The 13,237-nt window shown below is 45.8% G+C and overlaps 1 protein-coding gene across 2 annotated transcripts in view; it reads left to right on the top strand.

Moving 5' to 3' along the window:
* The window catches only part of spop (speckle type BTB/POZ protein), a 113,662-nt gene that overhangs the window by 62,283 nt on the left and 38,142 nt on the right, over nt 1-13,237 (top strand). For both annotated transcript variants that reach the window (XM_065010282.1, XM_065010283.1), the window contains exon 6: nt 366-493. In XM_065010282.1, coding sequence (XP_064866354.1) covers nt 366-493 — 128 coding nt within the window. The remainder of the gene's footprint in view (nt 1-365; nt 494-13,237) is intronic.

Below are 13,237 nucleotides of genomic sequence, written 5' to 3'. Positions count from 1 at the left end.
TGTATGTACATATTCCTGGTGAAGGACCGCATGAAGGCATTTCTCTTGTGTGTTTGTAGTGCACAGAACCCTCCCTGCCTCTTCTCAGGCAGACATAGTTGGCAGTCCATAAGCACTTTATAATGGGATGCTTTGATCCCTGCTTATCCCACCTGCTTATCGTGCCTGTGTGCCAGAGATGAGGGAGTGTGTGAAAAATGTCTGTGGAGTGTGGCATCGTTTTCTTATGAGGTGTTAAAAGTCCCCTGCAGGTGACACTTCCTTCATTCAACCTCCTGTCTGGCTGTGCTCACTCTCACGTTCTCCTTTCTCATGGTCATGACAGACACACGTGCACTAACTGTCTGTGTTGTTCCCTTTTACAGAGAGCCAGAGGGCATACCGGTTTGTCCAGGGGAAGGACTGGGGCTTTAAGAAATTCATCAGGAGAGACTTCCTGCTGGACGAGGCCAATGGGCTGCTGCCTGACGACAAGCTCACTCTCTTCTGTGAGGTAGGACACAAGTTCACACAACATAGAGATATAGGTAACTGCCAAAATAAAGGAAATAAAGTAAATTAGGCATTCAAAGTATATTGAAAGCAGGTGCAGGTGTTAATTAAGAAATTAACATCCCATCATGCTTAGGGTCATGTATAAAAAAGCCCTGTTGTCGATTAATTTGTCTACCCTGGCTAGAATAATAGATGTCAATGACTTTGAAAGAGGGTCTCAAAGGAGCATACGGTGTGTGTCAGTCACCAGATCTCAACCCAATTGAACACTTTATATTAGATTCTGGAGTGGCGCCTGAGACGGTGTCTTCCAGCACCGTCAACAGAACACCAAATGATGGAATTTCTCGTGGAAGAATGGTGTCGGATCCCTCTAATAGAGTTCCAGACACTTGTAGAATGTATGCTAAGGCATGTTGAAGCTGTTCTGGTTTGTGGGGCCCAACGCCCTATAATGTTGGCAGTTAGATGTATCTCTATAGACGGGTTGGTTGGTTAGCAACTACATTGACTTGTGCTCTACTGTGGGGCAAAACAGACGGGGTCGGCTTATGTTGTTGATAACATGTAAACAATATTTTGTCCCCAATGTTTATTGAAAACCGAAATAAAGTTGCACAATGAGAACTTGTCTCTCAAATACTTTGTTGCGGTTGTTGGTTAACCTCTCTGGGATATGTGGGACGCGTCCCACCTGGCCAAAAGCCAGGGAAAATGCAGAGCGCCAAATTCAAATAAATTACTATAAAAATCTAACTTTCATTAAATCACACACGAGAGAGCAAATTAAAGCTACACTTGTTGTGAATCCAGCCAACATGTCAGATTTCAAAAAGGCTTTTCGGCTAAAGCAAACGATGCTATTATCTGAGGATAGCACCTCCATAAACAAAGAGAGAAACCATATTTCAACCCTGCAGGCGCGACACAACGCAGAAATAAAACTATAATTCATGCCTTTGACGAGCTTCTTTTGTTGGCACTCCAATATGTCCCATAAACATCACAAATGGTCCTTTTGTTTGATTTAATTCCGTCGATATATATCCAAAATGTCCATTTATTTGGCGCTTTTGATCCAGAAAAACACTGGTTCCAAATTATCTCAAAAGTTACCTGTTGCTGAAACATTTCAAACTACTTTTTAATACAACTTTAGGTATTTTTAATGTAAATAATCGATACAATTGAAGACGGGATGATCTGTGTTCAATAAAGGAAGAAAACAAACTGTAGCATGCTTTCTGGTCACGCGCCTCTATCAAACAGTACACTTCAAGTTACCCTCGTTCAAGATGGCCGTACTTCTTCATTACACAAAGGAATAACCTCAACCAATTTCTAAAGACTGTTGACATCCAGTGGAAGCGATAGCAACTGCAAGAAGGTCCCTTAGAAATCTGGATTCCCAATGAAATCCCATGGAAAAGTGTGACCCCCTCCAAAAAATAAATCTGAATGGTTTGTCCTCGGGGTTTCGCCTGCTAAATAAGTTCTGTTTTAACCCGTTTAATAGGACACACACCGCTAACCCGTTTATAGGACACACACCGCTAACCCGTTTAATAGGACACACACCGCTAACCCGTTTAATAGGACACACACCGCTAACCCGTTTAATAGGACACACACCGCTAACCCGTTTAATAGGACACACACCGCTAACCCGTTTATAGGACACACACCGCTAACCCGTTTATAGGACACACACCGCTAACCCGTTTATAGGACACACACCGCTAACCCGTTTATAGGACACACACCGCTAACCCGTTTATAGGACACACACAGCTACACTGGGACTTGGGCCAGGAGTCTGTCCTAACCATGTGACCTGACCAGGAAAACCTCATGGGTCATCACTAGTTGCCACAAAGTTACTCTTCGCCAACCCCAACCACACTGCTAACCTTATGCCTAACTTTTTAAATTAAGACCAAAAAGGTCTGTACGGATTCTTATTCTGTCAATTTGTCAGTAGGGCTCAGGTCAGATGCTGTGTAGTGTTGGGCTAGATTATATCCCCTGTTATTACTAGGCTGTAACAGAGGGGGCAGCAGAGGTCAACCATCTCTCTGTGTTGCCCAGCCCCCCCTGTTGGATCGGGGAACAGAGTAGAGGTTAACTTTCTGGATATGTTAATGTTCTCGTTGTCATGCATTCACCCATGAATGTTTAAAAAGCATGGTGGTGGCTGTTTAAAGCAAACCTAATTAACCCTGTGGGTATGGTGCTGGAATCCATGTCTTGAAGTTCCCAACTTGTTTGTTACGAGAGAAAGCGGAGCGATGTGCAAGTCTGTTTAGTGCTTCCAAACTGGGCCTATTGACAGACAAGTAGGAGGGGCATAGCAGCTACTTCAGAGCTGTGGGGGTGGTGAGGTGTGACTGCGTGTACTGTGTGTGTGACTGCGTGTACTGTGTGTGTATGCACATGTGCCGGTGTATGTGAGAGAGGCTTGGCATAGAGAGTACTTACAACACAGGCCTCCCCAGTGGTGCTGGCTGCTGGTTGGTTATAGTCCTGGGTGGCTGCCCCTCTTGTGTTAATCTCTGGTAATTACACCAGCTCCGTTAATGAGGAAACCCATGTGGATTTGGCTGGGCGGTACACTGTATTTTACTATATACCAGCATAATAATCTGTCTGTAAACAATTGTTGGAAAAATAACTTGTCATGCACAAAGTGGCTGTCCTAACCGACTTGCCAAAACTATAGTTTGTTAACAAGACATTTGTGGTGTGGTTGAAAAACGAGTTTAAATGACGCCAACCTAAGTGTATTTAAACTTCCGACTTCAACTGTACATGCAGTGCATTCGGGAAGTATTCAGGCCCCTTGACTTTTTCCATATTTTGTTACGTTACAGCCTCATTCTAAAATGGATTACATTGTTTTTTTGCCTCCTCAATCTACACACAATACCCCATAATGACAAAGCGAAACTGGTTCTTAATGTTTTGCAAATGTATAAAAACAAATACCTTATTTACGTAAGTGTTCAGACCCTTTGCTATGAGACTCGAAATTGAGCTCAGGTGCATCCTCTTTTCAATTGATCATCCTTGATGTTTCTACAACTTGATTGGAGTCCAACTGTGTTAAATTCAAATAATTGGACACTATTTGGAAAGGCACACCCCTGTCTATATAAGGTCCCACAGTAGACAGTGCATGTCAGAGCAAAAACCAAAGTCATGCGGTTCGAAGGAATTGTCATCTCCCGCTCGCTCTCTCGCTATACATCTCCCGCTCGCTCTCTCGCTATACATCTCCCGCTCGCTCTCTCGCTATACATCTCCCGCTCGCTCTCTCGCTATACATCTCCCGCTCGCTCTCTCGCTATACATCTCCCGCTCGCTCTCTCGCTATACATCTCCCGCTCGCTCTCTCGCTATACATCTCCTCGCTCGCTCTCTCGCTATACATCTCCCGCTCGCTCTCTCGCTATACACATCATCTCCCGCTCGCTCTCTCTACATCTCCCGCTCGCTCTCTTCGCTATACATCTCCCGCTCGCTCTCTCGCTATACATCTCGCTCTCTCGCATCTCTCGCTCTCTATACATCTCCCCCATTCTCTCTATACATCTCTCGCCATCTTTCTCTATACTCTCGCCATCTTTCTCTCTATACATCTCCCGCTCTCGCCATCTTTCTCTCTATACATCTCCCGCTCTCGCCATCTTTCTCTCTATACATCTCCCGCTCTCGCCATCTTTCTCTCTATACATCTCCCGCTCTCGCCATCTTTCTCTCTATACATCTCCCGCTCTCGCCATCTTTCTCTCTCTCTCGCCATCTTTCTCTCTCTCTCGCCATCTTCCTCTCTCTCGCCATCTTTCTCTCTCTCGCCATCTTTCTCTCTCTCGCCATCTTTCTCTCTCTCTCTCGCCATCTCTCCGCCTCTCTTCTCTCTCTCTCTCGCTCTCTCATCTTCTTCTCTCTCTCTCTCTCGCCATCTTTCTCTCTCTCTCTCGCCCATCTCCCGCCATCTTTCTCGCTCTCTCGCCATCTTTCTCTATACATCTCTCTCGCTCGCTCTCTCGCTCGCCATCTTTCTCTCTCTCTCTCGCCACATCTCTCCTCTCGCTCTCTCGCTCGCCATCTTTCTCATCTCGCTCGCTCTCTCGCTATACATCTCCCGCTCGCTCTCTCGCTATCGCCACATCTCCTTTCGCTCTCTCGCTATACATCTCCCGCCATCTTTCTCTCTCGCTCTCTCTCTCTCGCCATCATCTCCCCGCTCTCGCGCATCTTTCTCTCGCTATACATCTCCCGCTCTCGCCATCTTTCTCTCTATACATCTCCCGCTCTCGCCATCTTTCTCTCTATACATCTCCCGCTCTCGCCATCTTTCTCTCTATACATCTCCCGCTCTCGCCATCTTTCTCTCTATACATCTCCCGCTCTCGCCATCTTTCTCTCTATACATCTCCGCTCTCTCGCCATCTTTCTCTCTATCTTTCTCCGCTCTCGGCTCTCGCCATCTTCTCTCTATACATCTCTCGCATCATCTTTCTCGCTCTCTCTCGCCATCTTTCTCTTTCTCTCTCTCCGCCATCTTTCTCTCTCGCATCTTTCTCTCTCTCTCGCCATCTTTCTCTCTCTCTCGCCATCTTTCTCTCTCTCTCGCCATCTTTCTCTCTCTCTCGCCATCTTTCTCTCTCTCTCGCCATCTTTCTCTCTCTCGCCATCTTTCTCTCTCTCTCTCGCCATCTTTCTCTCTCTCTCTCGCCATCTTTCTCTCTCTCTCTCGCCATCTTTCTCTCTCTCTCTCGCCATCTTTCTCTCTCTCTCTCGCCATCTTTCTCTCTCTCTCGCCATCTTTCTCTCTCTCTCGCCATCTTTCTCTCATCTTTCTCTCTCTCCTCTTCTTTCTCGCTCTCGCTGCCATCTTTCTCTCTCTCGCTCTCTCTCGCCATCTTTCTCTCTCGCATCTCTCTCGCCATCTTTTTCTCTCTCGCCATCTTTCTCTCTCGCCATCTTTCTCTCTCGCCATCTTTCTCTCTCGCCATCTTTCTCTCTCTCGCTCTCTCTCGCCATCTTTCTCTCTCGCTCTCTCTCGCCATCTTTCTCTCTCGCCATCTTTTCTCTCTCTCGCCATCTTTCTCTCTCGCATCTCTCTCGCTTCTCTCTCATCATCTTTCTCTCTCGCCTCTTTCTCCATCTTTCTCTCTCGCTCTCTCTCGCCATCTTTCTCTCTCTCTCGCATCTTTCTCTTCTCTCTCGCTCGCATCATCTTTCTCTCTCTCGCATCTTTCTCTCTCTCTCTTTCATCTCTCTCTCGCCATCTCTCTCTCGCTCTCTCTCATCTTTCTCTCTCGCTCTCTCTCTCTCTCTCGCCATCTTTCTCTCTCTCTCTCTCTCTCTCTCTCGCCATCTTTCTCTCTTTCTCTCGCCATCTTTCTCTCTCGCTCTCTCTCGCCATCTTTCTCTCTCGCTCTCTTCGCCATCTCTCTCTCGCTCTTCCATCTTCGCCATCTTTCTCTCTCGCCATCTTTCTCTCTCGCCATCTTTCTTCTCTCGCTCTTCTCTCCATCTTTCTCTCTCTCTCATCTTTCTCTCTCCTCGCCATCTTTCTCTCTCTCTCTCGCCATCTTTCTCTTTCTCTCTCGCCATCTTTCTCTCTCGCCATCTTTTCTCTCTCTCTCTCGCCTCTCTCTCTTTCTCCATCTTTCTCTCTCGCCATCTTTCTCTCTCGCATCTTTCTCTCTCGCCATCTTTCTCTCTCGCCATCTTTCTCTCTCGCCATCTTTCTCTCTCATCTTTCTCTCTCGCCATCTTTCTCTCTCGCCATCTTTCTCTCTCGCCATCTTTCTCTCTCGCCATCTTTCTCTCTCGCCATCTTTCTCTCTCGCCATCTTTCTCTCGCCATCTTTCTCTCTCGCCATCTTTCTCTCTCGCCATCTTTCTCTCTCGCCATCTTTCTCTCTCGCCATCTTTCTCTCTCGCCATCTTTCTCTCTCGCCATCTTTCTCTCTCGCTCTCTCTCTCGCTCTCTCTCGCTCTCTCTCGCCATCTTTCTCTCGCTCTCTCTCGCCATCTTTCTCTCGCCATCTTTCTCTCGCCATCTTTCTCTCTCGCTCTCTCTCTCGCCATCTTTCTCTCTCGCTCTCTCTCTCGCCATCTTTCTCTCTCGCTCTCTCTCTCGCCATCTTTCTCTCTCGCTCTCTCTCTCGCCATCTTTCTCTCTCGCTCTCTCTCTCGCCATCTTTCTCTCTCGCTCTCTCTCTCGCCATCTTTCTCTCTCGATCTTTCTCTCTCGCCATCTTTCTCTCGCCATCTTTCTCTCTCGCCATCTTTCTCTCTCGCCATCTTGCTCTCTCTCTAAATTCAATTCACTTTATTGGCGTGACGTAACAATGTACATATTGCCAAAGCTTATTTTGGGTATTTACAATATAAAAATGAGAATCAAAATTGTCAACGGGACAACAGTAACAACAATAACCAAGGGTCAAAATAACCATACATTCAACAATAACAAGCATACAGTAGAGTACATGTGCAGGTTGATTGGTCTGTCAGTCACTGTCCCTCAACTTATGGCAGGCAGCAATGTAGTGCGCTGCCAGCCCACAGTTCTCTGCGTCCTCCCCCAACAGGAAGGGTCGCCTACTCTCATCTGAGAGGTCTTTGAAACCTTGAATATGGGTTTCAAATTTGGGAAAATGACACTCTCTAATTGTTTTATATTTTTGACATTTTGTCAGGAAATCCAACTCCGTCTCAGGTTCTGCTGTTGTGCAGTGGTTGCACATCCTTTCCTCTACAGGGTGCCAGGTTTTCTGTGTCTACCCTTCTCAATGGCAAGGCTGTTCTCACTGAGCCTGTACTTTGTCAAGGTTTTTCTAAGGTTTTGATCAGTAACCATGATCAAATATTTAGCCACTGTGTACTGTCGATTTAGGGCCAGATAGCACTGCATTTTGCTTTGTGCTTGTGTTTGTGTTTCCCAATAAGTAATATAGTATTGTTTTGACTGTGTTGCAATTTGGTTTATCATGATTTATTGGATGTTCTGGTCCTGAGGCTTCAGTGCGTTAGTAGAACAGGTTTGTGAACTCAGCCCCAGGACCAGCTGGACTCTTTTCTTTGCTCAGCTCTCTCTCTCTCATTATACATCTCTCTTAGGACCAGCTGGACTCTTTTCTTTGCTCTGTTCTCTCTCTCGTTATACATCTCTCTCGTTATACATCTCTCTCGTTATACATCTCTCTCGTTATACATCTCTCTCGTTATACATCTCTCTCGTTATACATCTCTCTCGTTATACATCGCTCTCGTTATACATCGCTCTCGTTATACATCGCTCTCGTTATACATCGCTCTCGTTATACATCGCTCTCGTTATACATCGCTCTCGTTATACATCGCTCTCGTTATACATCGCTCTCGTTATACATCGCTCTCGTTATACATCGCTCTCGTTATACATCGCTCTCGTTATACATCGCTCTCGTTATACATCGCTCTCGTTATACATCGCTCTCGTTAAACATCGCTCTCGTTAAACATCTCTCAGGACCAGCTGGACTCTTTTCTTTGCTCTGCTCTCTCTCGTTATACATCTCTCTCGTTATACATCTCTCTCGTTATACATCTCTCTCGTTATACATCTCTCTCGTTATACCTTCTCTCGCTCTCTCTCGTTATCTCTCTTGCGCTCTCTCGTTAATGGCCATATGGTCCCGTCCTGCCTCTGAGAGGGTGGAATAGCCCCAGAGCCCAGCACACATCTCTTCCCTCTCTCCTGGTATTTGTTCTCCATCTCTTATCCTCTCCTGTGGCCCCCTTCCCTCTCCTATCCTCTCTCCCTCCCCTGGCCCCTCATCTTCTCCCCTCAGGCAGAGATGTAGAACAGGGTGTGTGGTGGAGAGGAGACATGTACCCGTGTGAATTGGTGCCAGCTGAAAGCCCTCTTTCTGGCTGCTCCTTAGGCAGTTATTTTAACCCCACACCAGCGAACTGGCTGGGTGTCATGTAGGGGAGTGCCAGAACAAACCCAGCCATCCTTTCTAGCCATCCTTTTTTTTCTCTTCCCTCATGTTATCTCTCGCTCTCGTTATCTTGCACTTGTGATCTCGCTCTCTTGTTATCGCGCTCGTGCTCTCGCGCCCGTGATCTCGCTCTCTCTATAATCTTATTCCCTCTGTTCATCTCTGCCAAAGCTCCAGACACCTGCAGGTATTTAATGAGAAGATAGTTCCCATTAAAGGTTCTGTGCTGGCTGTCACGAGGTGTTCTGAGAGGAGGAGTGAAGGAAAGATGAGGTCCCTTCAGAGGAGAAGAGAGCACAGGAGGGGGTGGAGGAGGAGAGAGTGAAGGAGAGTGAGAGAAAAGGACATGTATGTGGATGACAGGAAAAAGGGGAGATGATGGGCAGAATTGGATGGATAGAAGTTTAGGAGAAATGTGCAGGCAGACAGATTAATGGGTTGGTATGTGGAGGAGAAGTGTCTACTTTCCTCACTTCTCTAATGAGACACCCTGGTAAATGGCTGGTCTCTCTCCTCTCTTCTCTGACAGGACTAACCTCACTCACCAAGGTCACAGTTTAAATACACTGTATGGATTTAGTTTTAAAGCAGTGTAATGTATGGATCTCTAGCGCCGGTCCTGGAGAACTAACTGTATATAGGATTTAGTTCCAAAACCAGCTTGGATGAAGCAAAACCTGCACACCAGTAGTTCTCAAGGACTGTAGTTTTTCACCCCTTCACATACGTTAGTTGGAGAACTTCCTCATAAAACGTACTGTATCTCTGCCTAAGGGGTTTTGCTTTCTGTTAAGTGTGGCTAGCTCTATTCAGAAAGTTGAACAGAAGTGTCTTTCGGATACTCAGTCATCCTAAATTGGTGAGTCAGTGGTCCACCTTTAGGCAGACAGAGGTAGTGTCAGAGAGCATCGGCTGGTGGGCATGATTGGCTTGTTTCAGGTAGCCTCCATCTTTTTCACCCACTCTGTCACCTCAGGGAGTGAATGAACCACTGAAGGGTTTTCTCATTCTACCCCAGCATAACTCTTACTTCATAACAGTGATGATACAATAGTGCTTCTAGTCTCATCCTAACCACCCTACAGCCTCTTTGTATCCACAGAGCTTTCTTTCTATCTTTCTCTCTCTCCTCCGTATCCTCTCTCCTCTTCATCTCCACCGTCTCCTCCCAGGGAGTGTGTGAATAAATGAGGTGGGTGCTGATGTTCAGCTGTTTCCTCCTCTTACTCCTGCTCTTTCTCTCTCGCTCGTCCCCCTCCCCATTTCTTTCTCCTGGCTGTCTGTGGGTAAGCACTTTGCCGGGTGACAGCGCCCATCCTTCACAGGGCCCTGCCATATGCCACGCTGCTGTCAGAGGAGACTGCTGCAGATGCTCCAGCTGCTCTCTTCACCCCTATCTACCTCCCTACACAACTCCCTTTCTCGCCTCGCACACCTCCCCAAAACTGAGATGGGGAGATGTGTAGAGGCTCAGTGAGACTGAGACACAAAGTGAGAGACTTGGTTAGGGAGGATAGACAGAGAAAGAATGGGAAGGATGGAAGATGGGTGTAAGAGGGTGGAAATAGTTTGAGAGAAGATGTAACAGGGTTTGGAGTAGGCTTGGGCGGTATCCAGATTTTCATATTGTCATATCGCCCTTCTCGTATACCAGGATTTACAGTATAACTGGCATAGCACACAAAGGGGGTGCTAAAAACTCAAGGAAAGCCCATTGGGCTTGTATTACCAGAATGCTAACAAAATTAGCACAAACTACTATAATAGTGAAATCGCATAGCTAAATGCTAACGGGCAAAAACGGACAGACTAATTGCAAAGACTGGCAAACCCAGCTCATAAAGTTATTACAAGCATAGCTACTAGCTACCGGATATAATTTTCGATCTGTATGGACATTTACAAGCGAAAGTGAACAAGATAAATTGTGCAAATGAACAAAGTTGTGATGCAGAAAGCCATACTAAGATATCTGATGGAAAACATTGAGTAATGAATTGCACATAAGTGTAAGTACATCACCTCATTGCGCTGCACAACAGACTCCCTGATAGATATAGAATGCTATGGATTCACCACATGGCTTTCTCCCGGGGTGCTGTTTATAAACAAACACGTGACTGGCTCAACTGTTCTGGGGAACTACGATAAGCTTCCTCGTTTAAAATGGGACAGGTGAAATGAAGAAAGCTTTATCTCCTAAAGTATTGCACAAGTGGACTGCAGGTAACAACTTAAAAAGTAGCTACAAATTTGAACATTTATTGAAAAAGTTTGAATAAATGTTTTTGAATATTGGGAGAACCATCCCGTGGCTTTTTCCAAATACACCGCTATACGACATACAATATATTGCCCAAGCCTAGTTTGGAGTAGGGACAGAGCGAGGGTAAAAGGGCGTAGAAATGAGTTGGCGACAGAGAATAAGTGAGGGAAATAAAGCAAGGTGACACTTGAGAGAAAGAAAGAGGGTTAGAGACCCAGTAACTGAGACAGGCAGATGAATAGTGATAGATGGAGAGAAGGCAAGACAGGAGAAAAGTGCCTTAGTTTCATGTTGATCCTCATCTGATCCCCATGGGGCGGCAGGCAGCCTAGTGGTTAGAGCGTTGGACCAGTAACCGAAAGGTTGCAAGATCGAATTCCCGAGCGGACGAGGTAAAAATCTGTCCTTCTGCCCCTGAACAAGACAGTTAACCCACTGTTCCTAGGCCGTCATTGAAAGTAAGAATTTGTTCTTAACTGACTTGCCTAGTTAAATAAAATCTACTGGGCTTTCACCATTTCGCTGTGTCCCCAGCGCATCAACATTGATCTCACGTGTATCTGTTCCTATTTGGGTTAGGCGGTATCCAGATTTGCATACCTTCATACCGTGCTTGTGCCTTTTACCGGTGGTGTACACAAGGGGTGCATTTTGTTAGTATTTTGTTAGCATTCTGGTATACTAACAGGTACAAAGGAATCCCCATAGCGGTTAAGTAAATGCTAACGAGCGCTAAGACCAACAACCCAGCTCATACAAGTTTGCAAGTATCTCAAAACACACAAAACAAATATTAGTCAGCAGGGATCTTAATCCAGGAAGGGATGATCTCTTCTGTTACAAGAAGCTTGATCTTTCAAGCTAACGTTAGCCGTTTAGCTTAGCTGGAGGGAGAACCTAGCTGGAGAGAATTTGTCCCATCTTAGATAATTAACTTAATAGTTATAAGATGTATAGCTGTCAAACATTAGTCGTGAATATCATACAAGTGTAACTTGATCACCTTTCTTCAGTTGCGCTGCATGGAGTGACTGGTCTCAAGAAGCTCCCGTTTTGCTCATTGTGCTTCTTTATAAACAAACACACATGACAGCTGTTTTGGAAAACAAGTACGGGTAAGCTTCATAATGAAAAATAATGTAACAGTCAAAATAATTAATGTAATCTGCTTCGTCTATTACCTAGTGCACAAGTTGTCTGCATGTATTTATATAAAATGTACAAATATTCAAATTGGCTAAAAACGATATCGTACGAGGGTATTTAGAAACCCTAGTTTCTAGGCCACCTCATTCAGGTTGAGAACAAGTTACACCTTGACGCAACAACCTCAACAGATCTTTAAACCCAATCATAAAGGCCCTTTAGTTCTTATAAAAAATGAAGCACCAAGTAACGGTCTTTCTCCCGTGCTCCTCCAGATCGTTTCCTTCAAGCGCTGTTAAATCGGGCCTCCGTCTCAAAGCTATCAGTTTAGTGTCTCTGATCTTCCTAGATAGTTTCAAGGAACCTGAATGGCTGGCCTGCCTGTGTTCCTGCATCCGTGTGTCTGCGTCGGTCTGTCTGCCCTTCTCTCTGCCACCCAGGCAGTTGTTTGTCTCTGTGGAAGAACAAGGCAAGACAACAGTAACACATGACTCCGAAACTGGCTGCTGTGGCTCCGGTCCGCTCTCTCTCTCTCGTGCGCGTCGTTCACCAGCTTGACTTCAAATCATGCATGAAATATGCCTCTGCCCCCGTCTGTGTGTCGATCCACTCAAAAACGTCTGTGGTGGACGGGTGCAGGTGCAGGCTGGTCTGCTGAAATACCAACTGTAGATCTAGTCCAGTACCCTGGTGTGAATGGTGTCTCCACGGACTCAATGGAATGCTCATCAGTAGTGTTAACTGTCACTCACCATCTAAAGTAGGGGAATAATTTCTCTCATCCGCTATGAAGCTTTAATGGGTTGCCAGCAGGGTTGACTGGTATGTTTTGCCCCAGTTAAGCACCTAGATTTAAGTCATTTGGTTTAATGTCTGCATGTGTGAGTGTGGGCTTTTAGATGTGTGTGTGGCCTTATTTTGGGGTTTGCTGATACCTCTGAGGAAAGTATGTTTATAAAGACAGTGTGTTTGCATTCAATATAGTTTGTGTGTCTTGAGCAGTGCTGTTTACTCTGGTTGACTGGAGAGCAGCTGGAGAGAGAGCGGATGAAGGGCCAGTCATGCATTATAAAAAGCTGCTGATGAGTTCTGCGCTCGGGGGTTCAGACGACAAGTTTAAAAGATGACACGCCTATTAAGGCAGAGCTGAGGAAAGGTGTGTGTGTGTGCGTGTGACCCAGTCTGCTCTGGATTGATCAGAGAAAAGTCTCATATTGAACATAAGGCACAGTGGAGGGAAAATAAAGTTTTCCATAACTTAATGAACTTGATTTGCACATTTTTTCAGGACTTATTTCACTCATGGCGTACTGTAAATCTATAAACA

This window comes from Oncorhynchus nerka, linkage group LG26, assembly GCF_034236695.1.
Source record: "Oncorhynchus nerka isolate Pitt River linkage group LG26, Oner_Uvic_2.0, whole genome shotgun sequence".
Classification (NCBI taxonomy): Eukaryota; Metazoa; Chordata; class Actinopteri; order Salmoniformes; family Salmonidae; genus Oncorhynchus; species Oncorhynchus nerka.
The sequence above is the reverse complement of the archived record's forward strand: the minus strand, read 5'-3'. Positions and strand labels throughout refer to the sequence as shown.